At 38.6% G+C, this 15950-nt stretch overlaps 1 protein-coding gene across 1 annotated transcript in view; it reads left to right on the forward strand.

Annotated features, from left to right (window-relative positions):
• Positions 1-15950, forward strand: part of LOC121654640 (junctional adhesion molecule 3B-like) — a 99979-nt gene that overhangs the window by 80650 nt on the left and 3379 nt on the right. Inside the window, exons 3-9 of the mRNA XM_042008858.1 lie at positions 10885-10953; positions 11045-11158; positions 11251-11403; positions 11936-12138; positions 14648-14747; positions 14840-14969; positions 15054-15108. Coding sequence (XP_041864792.1) covers positions 10885-10953; positions 11045-11158; positions 11251-11403; positions 11936-12138; positions 14648-14747; positions 14840-14969; positions 15054-15108 — 824 coding nt within the window. The remainder of the gene's footprint in view (positions 1-10884; positions 10954-11044; positions 11159-11250; positions 11404-11935; positions 12139-14647; positions 14748-14839; positions 14970-15053; positions 15109-15950) is intronic.

A 15950-nucleotide genomic window follows, 5' to 3' on the forward strand; every position in this document is an offset into this window, starting at 1 on the left:
TGTGTTCTGTTTAATTACGACTTTATTCATTCCTACAGCCTGAAACTGTGTCACCAAACAAAGGTCTCCATTGGCATGTGGGGCCGCTGAGACCATGTGAAGAGGCAGTGTGACACCAAACAACTGGACTATTTTTACACAACAACCATCTGATTATCTTACGGCCAAAATGTTTCACATCACTCAATGAATGAGTAACGTTATCAGTGAAGACTTCTCAATGATTATTTTCTCTTTATTGACTAGAACTACTTAGGACAAAGACTAATTATGAAGTACAAGTTTTAATCCACTTTGACCCCAATCAAACAACAATCTGTTAGCAGCAGGAATTTTAGCATTTTTAGCCTCTAAGCCCACTATCACACCTGATTATCCTAACTAATATCGAGGATGTTATATATGCCATCTACTATTTTTGTTTCAAAGGTTATAATACTGATTCAGGAAGTAAAACAATCAGATGTTAGTTTAGAGAAGAAATGGTGTTTGCAGTGTTGCAAAGTGGTGTGAATTGCACCGTGGCAAATTAAAGGCACTGCAGTGTAAGGTGGAAGAGAAAAAGTTGGTTTTCCTGCTCTGTGGTCCAGTCCTCTGAGCTAGTCATACTTAGCTTGAGGTTAAAGTTGAGAGCAGGCCAGATGCAGATGCTAACACTGACACAAAGTGACAGGTTCCCAGGCATTCAGTGACACCATCAACTCCTCCCCCACCCCCTCTCATAGCCCCCCTCCATCTTCTCATTGGTTCTGGCCAAGTCTTTGACCCTCCTAGATCAGAGGGCTCACCAGTAGTAAGTCACTTGGTTTGTTTCAGACTCATCGGGCTCACAGATTGGGGCTTGCAGGAACATAATATTCAAATGCAGAATAAATGAATTCACAAGGAGACCTTGCAGGGAGAGCTGAACCGTAGTTGAGCACACCTGGAAAAGATGGAAAGCATTTGAATTAACTCTTGATACCAGGATACAGCTTGCAGACAGAATGAGTTTATTCACCTGAGGTGGAATGGTTGGTGGGGAAAAGAAAAAAGACGTGTCTGGTACATCAGAGTTAGTTCAGGATAAACACGTCACGAAGAATGACTCAATTTTAAACGTGGATTTGGTGGTAGAGCAGGGCTGTTTGATCATCGACCCCTGCACTTTTTGCATTGGTTGCACTGATGCGTCAACTTTTTCATTTGGGTTCTCAAGCAAAAACTGAGGTGCACCCAAATTATCATTATCCAAATACAATGATCATTATTTAAATTTCTATGAACATGAATACGATTAGGGAAATCTTTATATTTATTTATAGCACAAATATTACACAGAAAAAAGCATTATTTTCAAAATGTCATGAAAGGCATCTCTTCTTTGCTTATATCGTATACCACATCTATGGCTGCGTTTTCGTTGACAATTGTTTTGGTTTTTTCAGGTGTCAGGGTAGGAATCAGGACATGTGGATATGATGGAAATGTATTTGTCTGAAGGGAAACCATTTTTCTCTGGGTAAAGGGAGAAATGAACACAGAACATGCAGACGCCTTAACCTGCAGTACGTATGTTAGGCCACAGTGCCACCAAGAAAAAAGGTTTATCACACTTGACAAATTTAAGGCTGCTTGTGTAACCAAACTGGTCGCTCTCTAGAGTCTCTGGGTTTTTTGATAAAACACAGAACCGAAAGACAACTCATGATGGCAGGTCAGCACCTTCCATGTGAGCCAGAGGTGTTATGAATACCCTTTCCATTAAATGTTGCTGTGAAGCAGAGTTAGTAACAGTTAATCAGAGCCAAACCATTTTTTTTTACTTTACAGCTCAAAAAATGTCTAAAGAGCTGCCAGAAAGTATATATGCTTACTTCCTGAAAATGTGGATCCGCTCCTTTACAGATCATTTAAAAATCTAATTTGCTGGTGTTTTGTTAACTGACCCGGAGATTTCCATCAGACACGGAGATGGGAGCCTGAAAAGCTGTTTCCTGACTTTACAGGAAAATATTACACTGTGACCCAAATACCAGAGCAAACCTCCAATTGAGTAGACCACTCCACCCATGTTCAGCATGTAATACATTTTATGTATGTTTTAATATAGCCACATATTTTAGATCCATTTTAATTTTGCTGCCAGTTGGAATGACACACTGCAATGAATGGGCATTTGCTAAGCAGCTGAAGGAACATCTGACACTTTTGTGGAGCATTTGTCTCATCCTTATCTCTTTAAGCTTTCACTTGCCTTCTCTCTCTCTTTATATATATTTGTTTACTTTTTAGTCTAATATTTATTTTCTTTCCCACATAGTTCAAAAGCTGTCCCTGAACCACAAATTGTAGACAATATTGGCATTGTTAATGCTGCTGCAGACTACTATCAGAACAGGAGATAAACAGGGAAGTGCTCTATGCTTGTGCTTTATTACAGGTCACTTCATGGTTCAAGTTCAGAGGAACGAACATCTGTTACTGAAAGCTTTTTGAAAGAAATTGCTTTTCTCTAGCTAACAAAAAGTGATTTCCCCAGCCGACCAAACAAAGAGATTACACAGCCAGAAAAATTGACTGTTTTATTCACATGTAGAATTGTTCTTCCGTGGCTCTCTGTGTCTTTGCACAGCTCTCAAAGAGACCAGATAGGTAAAAGTAGGTGTGAGTGGGGAAAGGAAAGTTTAAGTGGGGATGGGGAGAGAAGAGGACTGTTGGATGACCACAGCTGTGACAATACAACCTTGGGGTCATTCTCTATGCCAGCTCAGCTCTAAAACCTTTCTCTCCTCATCAGCATGGCACAAGCTTACAGTTTTCAAGACGCATTTTGAGGTCTGTTTAGTCACTTTCTCCACCAGCTACCAAAACAGGTTGGACCATGTTTAGCACTGGTCATCAAAGGGGTGGGTGAGGGTGGAGATAAAATAGAGAAATAGCATAGAAAAGAAATAGAAATAGAAAGAGGGAGAGTGAGAATCCAGTTACTGTGGAAATTTCCTTAATGTTTCTATGGGAACTGGAGCATCAGAGCCTGCTTTGGCTCGGATCTAGCAGTAATCGTGTCTCAGAAAGAAGCTTATAATATGCAATGCTCTTATGAATTAATTTGTCCGGCTTTGTGTCCCAGCTGACATCATAGACTCATCAAATGAAAATTAGCATCTCCACGTGGTAAAGCGTGCAAGACATGAGTGTCTCGGTGAACATGCCATCGAGTTTTCAGCTTGCCTTCCGTCATAACGCCACTGTTCTGGTTCATGGTTTAAATATCTGAATTTAAATAGTAATTTCACTTATTTTTGCCATTTCTCTATGTGTAAAAACAGCACTTCTAAGTAACTAAAAGGCTAACAATATTTAAATGAAGCCATTCTTGTTAAACTTTTGTTCAACAGTATGTTTTTGTTTGTACTTGTTTAATGTTTTCCTGTAAAGCATTTACCCGCTTTGACCATATTCTGCTCCGGGCGCGAGTTGAACTTTTTCTCACTGTGACCAGAAACCTGGCAGTCATGCGTCCAGTGCTAAAAACACTTACCAAGTTTGTATGAGAACGTTGACATTTACACCCCTTAAAAGCTGTTCTGTGTGCTTTCAGAAAGCAAATACCAACAGGGATTTCTTAAAGGGATAACAAAGTGAGACATCACAAGGGATTTGTATACCTTTTTACACAGCATAAATTGTCAAGGTCAGGTCCACAATCTGCTGTATGGGGGGGCAGTAATGGACCAAGTCATAGCCATTCTTAGGGCTTTAATTCTGCATGGGATTGAAAAGATAAATAAATAATCCATTTAAATATTAAAACAGAAAATTTGCTGTATCCAGTTTCCGAATAGATGCTTTATTTTGTTTGGGTGAAGTGTTTTTCTCTACCAGGTCACAACAGGTTTAAGGCTCATAATGTGATTAAAGAACAACACCTGCTGCAAATGTTGTTGCTCAGATAAAAGCTTGTGGACACGTCATCGTAGCGTTGGTGACGTTTAAAGAGGAAATACTCTGATTAGTGCTTAATGCATAGTAGTTAGCTAATTCTTCACTGTTGGTTCACAATGTATTTAGTTTTTTAATTTAATGAAAAGGAAATCTTTGAAATATGTTTAGGAACAACAGCTAAATCTTCGTTTAACAATCAGCATAAAACATAGCTGCTTAGTTTATGCATTCAATTCAATTCAATTCAATTTCTTTATTGTCCCCAAAGGGAAATTGATTTCGCAGCCAAAACACACACATAGGACAGACATCACAACAAAACATCAGCAAACAAAATCAGAACCGAAGGCATATGTCAAAAAGAGAGATTCTCACAATTCAAAACATTAAATGAGCTTAAAAAACATTAAATGAGCTTAAAATAAGTTAAATAGAGTCACAGCTAAAAACAAAATAAAACAACTCTGTCACCTTAGGCCATTGATGTTAAGTAATTGAACAGCAGTAGGGAGAAATGACACTTTAAGTCTCTTTGTCCTCCCCAAAGTGGCCTTGAAGCGATGGCCAGAAGGTAATAAAATGAACTCATTCTGGAGAGGGTGGTTCGGGCAGTCTAATATAGAATGGGCTTTCCTCAACACATTTTTATTAAAAATGGACAAAAGACCCTCCTGCTGGGATCCAGAAACTTTGCCAGCAGCTTTGACTAAGCGACCTAAGCTGTTTTTATCTGCCAAACTTAGGCTCCCGAACCAAGCAATAATACAAAAGGATAAAACCGATTCAATTACACGTTTGTAAAAAAGAGACAACATTTTAGTGCAAACGTTAAAAGACCTCATCTTTCTTAAAAAGAATAACCTCTTGTGAACCTTTTTTGAGGTTAAGTCAATGTGAGACTTAAAACATAATTTGTTGTCGAAGACCACACCCAAGTATTTATAACTGTCTACCTCTTCAATGGCAGCTGCTTTAATAAAAGTAGACGGGGGGGTTTGACAGAGACTTTCTAAAATCAATAACCATATCTTTGGTTTTGGACACATTTATATGGAGGGAGGAGTTTTCACACCAGCTCACAAAATCATCCACGATCTGCCCATGTGCTGTCTCACCTTCCTCAAGAAGGCTAACGATGGCCGAGTCGTCAGCAAACTTTAAAATATATCTGTTATTAACATTACTGCGACACTCGTCAGTGTACAGAATGTATAGAAGAGGAGAAAGACAACAACCCTGTGGAGAACCTGTGGAAGATGGGAGCACATTAGAAAACATGCCATTCACCTTCACACATTGGGACCTATTAGTAAGAAAATCTAAAATCCAGCCAGTCAAATTAGGATGAATCTTAAAATCAGTAAGCCTTTCAACCAATAAATAGGGTTGCAAAGTGTTAAATGCGGATGAAAAATCCACAAACAAAACTCTGGCGTGAGTTTTGGTGCCTTCCAGGTGTTTTAACAACAAATGTAAAAGGGTAACCACAGCATCCTCCACACCTCTACCCGCCCTGTACGCAAACTGGAATGGATCAAGGTACTTTTCTACCTGGGATAAAACTTCTTTCTTAATAATTTTTTCAAAAGACTTCATAAGTTTCTCAAACCATGGTTTGGTTGTTTACTGTAGTTATGACCACACTTAAAGAGGCTGTAGGTGCTCCTGGTCAACCTGAAAAGGTGCACTTCACACACATCAGTGAAACAAAGACAGAAATTTTAAAAAGGATCATTTTATTTTGTTTAAATTAAACTTTCAGCCAGTTATTTTTTTTTTTTGTTGGTTTGTTTGGTTTTTTTGGTTTTTTTGTGACGTAATCAGTTAAAAAATAACTGAAGTAGGTTTTTATTTGTCAGTGTGATGGAGAAGAAAGAACTAAAAAGCATTACACCTGAAAAAATCAGTAACTTCTATCAGTTTCTGATTTGTAAAATGCTTTATTGTACTTTGCTCATCTTATACCATCACAATTAATAAAGTACAAGTTAGTGACTGACATTTGGCAGCAGATGCAATCAGATGCAAATACTACAGCCAATTTTTTCTTTTATTACAGCTCATCAAATCAAAGATTTGTAAAATGAAAGAAAAAATTATTATGAGGTTATGTATGGAGTTCAGCCCATATTGAACCAGAGATTAACACTTGGTCACATACTGTATACTTTTCAGATTTCAAGTAATTATGAACATGTTTATGATGTTAGTCACTTTTTGGAAAAAAACTGGTGATGCCTTTATGGTTGTTATTTAATTAGAGAAATACTTCAGTAAAGTCTTCCTCTTCACATCCTTTCTTCTTTCCTCCACCACAGTCGTAGAGCTTCCTCTGCTCACAAGCTATGCTATCTAGTTTGCATGTTTACTGATGTTTGAACTGGAAACAAGGTGCTGAATATGTATCAGGGGTATGTAGGCCATGTTATTCATGTAACATTTGCTATGTAGCATGCACTCTGTGTTCTCATATCCCAGCACCTGGCTCTGCATGTGGATGTACATAAGCAGTCTACCTCGCTCATGGGAAGGTGTCAAAGCGCACGCACAGTTTCCTCTCATGCTGTTATGAGACGATGCCACTGTTAAAAAATAGCCTATATCATTTGGAGGACACGGCCTTCAAGATGACAGCAGCTGATGTGAGGCCGGTCAGGGAGCAAGAGGGAGTTTTATTGAGACAACCATTTTATCTGGACCAGGAAGAATATGAAGTTCACTGTTATTGAACAGAAAATCTGGAAACAAATTAATCTATCTTATAAGAGTGAATAAAATAATGAATTAAGTGTTTCTGAATTTGAGTTTTCAAATAGCAACTGTTGATCGTATGCAAAACTGTGTGTGCGTACTTTGATGTCTGAGCTTCTAAAGGGGTGTGGGAATCTTCTCCACAGGCATGAGGTGGAGATGCGCCATAGGGAATATCACTGGTTGCTTAATTGAAACTTTCTATTTATGATAACAGCGTCATCTCCCTGGATTTACTAAGCACTGGTACAGGAAACAAGTGCAGCCTCTTGGGAGAACTACAAAACAAGGAGGGGCTCATTATGCCACGCTGAAATCAAGAAAAAAAAACAGCTCCTCTGTATTTTGTATTATTCAGTAATGTAAAACTGAGAGGGGGTGGGCTATCAGGGCATTACACTAAGATTACAGAGAATAGCCTGAGCCGTTGGAGGCGGCAAGGAAGATTAAAAAGAAACAACGAATAAAACTTTAATGCAGATTTGCAGATTACCAGTTGTCACATCTGTAGAGCGCAAGAAAGGAAGATCTTATGTAGGTCATGAAACACCTGATTTTTATCCCACCGGTTTTTACACAAACTTGGTTATTCATTGCCTGCATCTCGTTGTCACGCTGACCACACACCCAGTAATCTCTCAAACTCCGAAGGTAATACCTGAGAGGTTATTAAAGGAGGCCGTAACGCAGACAGGATGAGCTTGACATGGCCGGGGAAGGATGTGTCAGACAGACTGGAGGAGAGATGGGAAACACTGCTCTCATAACACCCAGTCAGCACTTCCTGATACTCTACCGGCCCGTCCAGCTGTGTCGTATTGTTACAGAGCTGGAAGAAGATGCAGCAAGCTCACATTTTATGAGTACTGTCACCAGCATTTCTTAAACATCATATTTAAATCTTTAATTTTGTTTTTCTTTTACTGTTTGATTTTTTTTTTTACCTGAAAGCAATTCATCATTTACATTTTAATCAGAAAAAGTCCACTTAATAAAGCTTTATTTTTTTCTGTTTCTTACTAGATATCCAACAATAATTCATTATTTTTCGCTTTCAATATTAAGTCACAAGTGGTGTGTGACAGTATTGCTGTCGATGAAAAGGGGGTCCTGCAGAAAAATGTTGGGAACCACTAATGTAGCCGGGGGGGGGGGTTAATGTGCTTTTCTGGACAGCTGTTTCCACAGAAGACCTCTCAAGCTTTATTATTTCTATGTCAAGCTCACTTAAGCACCTAATCTGCTCTAATACTGACTGAATAAAGGAGTACAGGGACTGGGAGGAAAAACCATTGCTGATTGCTCCGATTAACAGAAAATAATAATCCAAAATTAATCACCTGGAATAATTTATTGTTAACTTTGGGTTCTATTTTAACGCTGCATATTTGAATACTTCAGTATGCTGGCATACTTGGCCTAGTTAGGTTGGGTGTTGTGTTACACAGTACGAGGAGTGCATCTGAAACTTAAAACTCAGAGGTTTTTACTGGCATGCTACGCATGAAAAGCTTTTGTCAAAAACGGTAAATATAGCACATCCGTGAATTAGGATAAATGGAATTCATTTTCTTGGCTTCAGTTATATTCATACCTTTCAGTGGAAAGAAAATATTATCCTTACAGTCACTTTTCATCAAAAGACAACAAACGTTTGGAGAAGAATGAAGCAGTAGTGTGAGGAACTGTCAGTATCTGTGGAAATCGAAAACCTTTTTTTACCCTTTTTTTGTCAGAATTTTTATTTTTTTTTTTCCTGCTGAGAATAATCAGACTTCTGCTGGACTGGTTCGTGTTTTGAATGTCACATTTCTGAAAAAGTCAAACTTCTTATCCACCCTTCTTTGCAATTCTTTGTTGGAGTTTCAGTCACTTTTGAACTTGTCAGGATCTTTTTCATTGAGTGCTTTGGAAATAACCCAGAGAATGTCTCATCGTAGCACAGTACAAAATAAAATTAACCTAAAAATGCAAATATGAACGAATCCTTTTGTTTTTGGTGCCGCAACCACTGAGAGAGATCAGGGTGAGCTGCAGAGCACCTGCAGCTGATCAGGATTCAGATTTTTCTTATTGAAAGGCTTTATTCATGCTTAGTACCAGTAGCTTGGCAACTTCAGGATGAATTGCATCTGTTCTCATTTAAAATTAATAAGCATTTGAGCAACAACTGGCTATTAAACATGTCTTACCAAGTTAATACCTCTCCATGCTTGAAAAGCCAGATAAAGTGCGAGTATGAGCTTGAGGCACACAGAGTGATTGTAAGAATTACCGCCTTCAAGCAGTGTTACTAATGCCACTTGCAGCTCAGCACAAGCTTCCATCTTGTCATGATCTTCAGAAAGACCAAGGGCTAATCAGCTTAGCCTGTCTGCTTTAGCAGGTGACCCTAGACACTACCCTGTATCCAGATGACAGTTGGTGGAGGTCAGGTTATCCCTTTTTCTTCCTTGAGTCAGAGACCTTAAACCTCTTTCAAACTCTAATGACTTACTGACTGCATCCACTGTATTCTGTTCCTGCTCTGTTGTGTGCAGCATTCAGAGGTGACTTTCAAACTTCCCAGGAATGGTAGTGTGTAACTCTGCAAGGTAAACAAAAGTTTTCCAGGCTATTATATCCTGTCCAGGAGGTTTACAATCCAGCCGCAAAATTGTATATTGTATAATTGTAAATGGTAAATCCACAATGATGGATATGATAAGACTGTTATTTATTACAGTTTTGTAATTTAAAAAAGATAGCTATCACTACTATGTTGCTAAGAGACCTCTATTTTAATCTGGAAATTATGATGAAACACCTGTAGGAAAAAGTGTAAATATGTAAACAGTTTCTGTTGTGTGTTTGTTCCTTTTCTAATATTTTTTTTCCTGAAAGCCAAGATTTGCAGATAAGAAAAGGCTTGGTCACTGTTGATATGTGTGTTGTTCTGCTAGTAATAAAATCTGTTTTGTTTTGTTTTTTGTTGGTCTTTATGGTGCTAGATTTGATACATTCATACATAAATTTTACATAATTTTAGCCTCATAACCTGACAACTCAGGCTGTCCTGAAAAAAAAATAAATACAAACATTTATTTATTAGCTACTTTTCTAACTCTGGCACATTTTACATTTTCAATTTAAACTAAAACGTTGATTACTGTGCATCATCCCTTTTAAATAAACTGAAATTAAATAAAAATTTTTACATTAAAAATTCAACCAAACATAGCAAAATATTGCTGGAAGTTTTAAGGGTTAATCCGCCAAGTGGGTGGGGAGGCTTTCTCAATACTTATTTTGTTTTTTAGTCATAATAACTGGCAAGCCTGTGATGTTAATCAGCCAATAACCTCTCACTGAATAATTCGGGTTGGTTGGAGGGGAGCCAGCGTTATACTTCTTCATGGTCGAGCTAACCTTGACGTTGTAATTCATTTATATAGACTGGACCTTCAAGCCGTACCATGACTTTGTGTGGCCTGCACGCTGCAAGTCAAATATTCTCGATGTGAAGACTATATCTTGCTGATGTAAATGTCCAGAAGAAAATAGATTGAATAAAAATAGATTTTTCAGTGACCCTGCACCCAAAAGCCAGAGCATCATTTTAGATCACAGTTGATGAGGTGTTGATGAGCATACTTGTTCATTAATAGTCACGTGGAAGTGATTTGTGGGGATTTAACTATGGACAAAACAGGCTGTGAGGATGATTCAGCAGTGCACCCTCTCAAGGCCCCTGTCCCTTACATGGTTCTGGGTTGCTTTTGTACCATTATTCCCACATGGGTAACAGCATCAGGCCCAGAGACAGAGAAGGAGAGGGAGGTTTAGCCGGCAGTTGAACTACTGACATGGCAAGCTAACCCTGAAAAGGGCACATGCCTCCCTGCACAATTATCCACTGTGCATAGAAACGATACCCCCACCCTTAACTCACACACCCACACATACACACTTACACAATAGTTTAAGTAACAAAACTAAAACTGGAAAATGAATGGGAACAGAACGAGGGCAATTATTTTTCTATTAATTGTGTTTGTGAAATTTAATATGACTGTACGCATTATAGACACCCCCAAGCAGTGTAAGAACAAGCCCAACATGAGTGCTTGTCAACTGGTATTTTACATATAGCATGACATCATCGCTGCATCATGAAAATTCATGCTTCAGAGAGTCTAATGTTGCCTTCTTCCTCTTGTTTTGCAGGCTACTTCAGCGCGTTAGCAGTGGTACTGAAAACAAATAACAAATCACCGTGGACAAACGAATTTGATAGTAAGAACTTCTAAATAAAAATATCCACAAAATAAACCAAAACACCCATCGGTCTTGAATTATCTCACATTTTTCTTTCTCTGTCCTGCAGAAATTGAGTTATCATGTATGATTGAGTCCATTTCTACAACCAATCCCAGAATTGAATGGAAGAAGATAACAAATGGGGGACCAAGTTATGTGTACTTCGACAAGAAGATCTCAGGTAATACATACACTGCATAGACAAGCCAAACCAAAGTTTAAGTCTCTGTTATTTCTCTGTAGTTTACTTATATGTGTGTTTTTTTCTGACAGGTGACCTGGAAAACAGGGCTGTGATCAGAGAACCGGCCACGTTACTGATAACAAATGCCACAAGATCCGACACAGCCAAGTATCGTTGTGAGGTCACCGCTCCCGATGACCAGAAGTCATTTGATGAGATTGTGATTGACCTTGTTGTAAGAGGTATCCTGACTAATTAGTCTGCCTGTCTGTCTGTGTGTCTGTCTGTGTGTTGGTGTGAAAATATGACAAACATCCTAGAAATGACAGAGAAAAAGCCATCATTGTGCCCTTAAAAGAGAGAGACCTTGCCAAGTGAATCACACTTTAGATGCTGTAAAATAAAACCAACGCTGTAGGTCACTCCAAGCCTCTGGCATACACACTGTACGAGGATGCGTTATGATCTGAACTGCCCAGCTGCAAAGGCTATAAGGGGAAACCTCTGAAACTACATCTGCTCTGAATTGCAGTGCTAAAGAAAGCAAGTGCTGCGTGTTTTGGTGGCGTTTTCTGGCACGGCCCAAAATCCGTGGTCCTGTCAGTGGTGTCGGTCCAGTGATCCAAGAAGAGTCAGAGTGACATTGTATTTTTTTTTAAGCTCCTGTCAGCATCATCATGTGGATTGTGTCAGTTTGTTTTTTGCTGCTTGTTGAACATAATTCCTTGCATGAAAACTCTCTTGACCATCATCATATGTTGTGTGTCTTCACAGTAAAGCCGGTGGTGCCAAAATGCAGCGTTCCAAAGTCTGTGCCTTTCGGGAAGCCAGCTGAGATGAGCTGCATGGAGGAGGAGGGCTTTCCCAAGTCTCAGTACCAGTGGTTCAAGAACAAGGAGGAAATTCCCATTGACGCAAAAACCAGCCTCAAATTCGTGAACTCCTCATACACGCTCAGCGTGGAAACAGGAACTCTGGTCAGTATCTGTGTGCATGTGTTTTGACAAGGACACGCATGAGTGACAAGGGCGGGGCAGTGGGGGACGGTGGCCTAACGCCCAGGGGTGGAGGTGGATATTTTTGGGGAGACAGTTGATGGTGTGAGAGGACTGGAGCCACGAGGGGAATCTGCTGTCCTCGTTTGCACATTCCTCAATTCTAGCTTAGTTTCCAACACGGCTCTCCTGTCAACCTTCAGATGAGACACTGCACAGGACAACACTGTTTGTGTGTGAACAGGTCGCAGCTGTAACTATGGGGATGTGGGGGAAATTTTTCTCACCCCACTTATGTCTTGATGTTTGAGATCGTCCACTGAAAACACAGTTTGCACTTCTATCTGCTGTTCTTATGGGAAAGAGCCTCGGAGATCATAGTTAGGACAGCAAAGCCTCTCTGTCTACTTGTTTTGAAAGAGAAAATTAATTAATTTAAATCTAGTTTATATTAAGCTATTTACATAGCGGTACCATGTGCATGAAGTACTGTGCAAAAGTCTTAATGCTTTTTTGTATTTTGCTTCCAGGCAGCCTGATTTCCTTGTAATCATTTAAAGTGATCTTGAGCAATGGTTCTTCAGGCTTTCTCAAGGTCTTTCAGAATTTTTCTCTGGACATTAGCTGTGTTTTCATGCACTTTCAGTCCAGTTCTTGTACCTGACCCTTTTCTGAGGAGTGTGTTTTTGCATTTATTAAGCCACTGTCTTAGTTCATAAGGTAGTGAAGTGAAAAAAGAAAAGGCACAAAACTCAACACTCTGTCACTGTGTCTGCACTTACCAGGCAGCTTAGTAAAGAACCCAAAGCAAGAAAGTTTTATCTAGAGACAGTTTCCTGGTAGCAGGCAGCAACAAAAACACATTATTTGTCACCATTTGTTTAGTTGCATCTAAAAAAGATAAAAGACAACAGTCTGACACACATGAAGTTGTAGTTTTGTAGCCGAATAGCTTTTAGCTGTTAACTTATCTCAGCATGCCGTGCATCAAACATTTGTGGAAACTGGAGGTGTGGAGGAGAAAAGAGTGGTGTCAGGTCTAAAAAGCTATCAACAGCAGATGAACAGGAGCTGAAACAAATGTTCAGAAATAACTAAACAAATATATAATAGATTAAAAATAATAAACAAATAAAGCAAAGAGCTGACACAGGACCTGAGAGATGCTCTGGACCGTCAGTTGATCCATCTGCTGTTGGCCCAAGCATCATCAGAAAAGGTCTCCATGGTACAGAGGAACTCGACTGGTGAAACAAAGATAAACATTGGTGACCTGAAAGAAGTCCGTAACCAAGAAATGTCTAAATAAAAAAAAAAAAAACTGTCTGGATAAGTGGATTGATATTGTGCATGGCATCAAAGTGATGGAAAAAATGTATTAAAATGTATTAAAAATAGTCAGAAGTGGACTACATATGTCATACTATTAGATCAAAGTAAAAAAATCAAAGGTCAATGACAGAAGATTATATATATGTTTTTTGTCACTTCCCCAATGATATGTGCTTGTCAAAATGTCTTCATGTCTATTATTTGTTTTATTTTGCTTTGTTTGTCTTGTTTATAAAATGGAAAATCAATCAAAGGAAAATGAAAAATGAAGGGTGGCTGTCAAAGAGCCATTCTTAAGGAAGGGAAACACAAAATAAAGAGGTACGCCACATGACACAAGAACTGGACTGAAGATCAATGGCAACAGGTCTGATGGAGGAATGAATCCTCCACAGAACCCAGACCTAAAAATTATTGAAGCAGTGTGGGATCATCTGAACAGAGAACAGAACAAAAAGCAGAAAACATCCAAAGAAGAGCTTTAGAAAGTCCTTCAAGAAGTCTGGGGGTTTATTCCTGCAAATTACTTAAGATTATCTAAGAGGATTCAGGCTGTCTTGAAGGTGGTTATACCAAATGTCAAGCTCATTGGAGTTGTACAAATTCAGTTTTTGCCTTATATGTTATACATACTATATATTTTTGCGTGTTTTACCACACCTGTTTCCCATTTTCCTGACTTTGTACCATACTGTATGTGTGCTACATATACAAGGAAAAAAGAGTATGTAACAAAGAAAGTCAGTAAACAACTGTATCGTCCTGCTGCAGTAATGAATGATAAAGAGGAGGGAAAAGGGGAAAATGGCATGCAAAGGTATAGGAATAATAATAAAATACCCACATTGATTAAAAAATGAATTTTTTTGTCTTTATGTTTAAGTGTGATATTTAAAAGGATAAAATTATTCTTTGTTTAGTTTTTATACTGAATTCAGATTAATGTGCATTTAATTTCCATGTTTAACATTCCCTGGCATGGAACGGCTGTTATTGTGCATGCAAGTATGATATAGATGTCACTGCTTCTATGCTCATAGTATAGTAGAATTATCCAAATCCAAGTCTGTAAACCATACATGACAAAACAGTTAGATAACAGAATCAGCTTCACATCAGGTGGTTCCCCTAATGCTTTTTCTTTGTTTGTCCTGTGCAGAAATTTAGTGAAGTCAGAAAAGAAGATGCAGGCGAGTACTTCTGCCGAGCGAAGAACGACGCAGGATACGCTGAGTGTGCGGCCCAGACGATGGAAGTCTGTGAGTGTGTAGAAAAACTACAGAGTGACTACTTTAAGCAGTGTGAAACCTGAGACCAATCCAAATAGAAATGTTCAATTTTTCGGCTTCAGATGATATTGATATCGTGGGGATCATACTGGGAGTGCTGGTGGTGGTCATAGTGCTGTTATGTATAACAGTGGGGATCTGCTGCGCATACAAACAAGGCTACTTCTCCAGCCAAAAACAGACGGGGAACAAGTAAGACATCAACGCGCTGTATATCTTTGATTAGCCATGCTTCAACCAGCTGTTCATTAAACTCTGCTGTGGTCTGTGTTCCAGTTACAAAGTTCCAGCTAAAGGAGACGGAGTGGACTACGTCAGGACGGAGGATGAGGTTTGTAGACCTTTTCTTTTAGAGTTCATTCAAGTTGGGTTTTATATGCCCGAATAAGTACAGTGATACCAAGACTTAAAGAGCTCAGGACAGTCAGTGGTTTTACATGCAGTGAGCTGCAGGTGTCACCTTGTTAGGCCATTCCCACCATTCCTGACTTCTTCTTTTACTTCTGGGTTTAAAGCCCCAGAAAGGAGCTCAGGAGTAAATGCAGGAAGGGAAAGTTCAACCCTTTAATTTCAGGTTTAAATGTATTTTAAAAGTCCATTTTTGTCAGACTAACATAATAAATCATAAACATATGGCCTGTCAACCACATTATTTAACACGGGACAGAAGTGAATTCATGGAGCTTTAAACTGAGAACGAGTACAAAGAAAAAATCCATGAAGCTAATATTTGATTTTATCTGATAAATTAACCCTGTGATACCAGTTGTCACAAATTTGTAACAAACCACTTCTGTCCTTTGTTGATTTTATTTTATTTTATACAGTCTAATTAATTCATTTTATTAATTTATTTACTTGTATTAATTATTATTTAAATATAATTATTTTTAAATGATATATAATTTTACTTTATTTACTAATTATTATAATTTTTTAAACATTTAATTGTTAAATGTAAACTCGGAGTAAGAGCGGGGTTTAATCCACATTATTGGTCTGTTTAAAACTAGATCCGGTCTTTAAAAAAAGGGTCTTTATGATCAAACATGGTGGAGGTTCACTGAAGTTTTGGATTTGCTTTGCTGCTTTGGGAACTGGATGTTTTGACTGTATGAATGACTTTAATCAATCTGAAGAGGACCAAAGAATTCTGGGGCAGTGCCAGAAACT

This window comes from Melanotaenia boesemani, chromosome 15 (assembly GCF_017639745.1).
Source record: "Melanotaenia boesemani isolate fMelBoe1 chromosome 15, fMelBoe1.pri, whole genome shotgun sequence".
NCBI lineage: Eukaryota > Metazoa > Chordata > Actinopteri > Atheriniformes > Melanotaeniidae > Melanotaenia > Melanotaenia boesemani.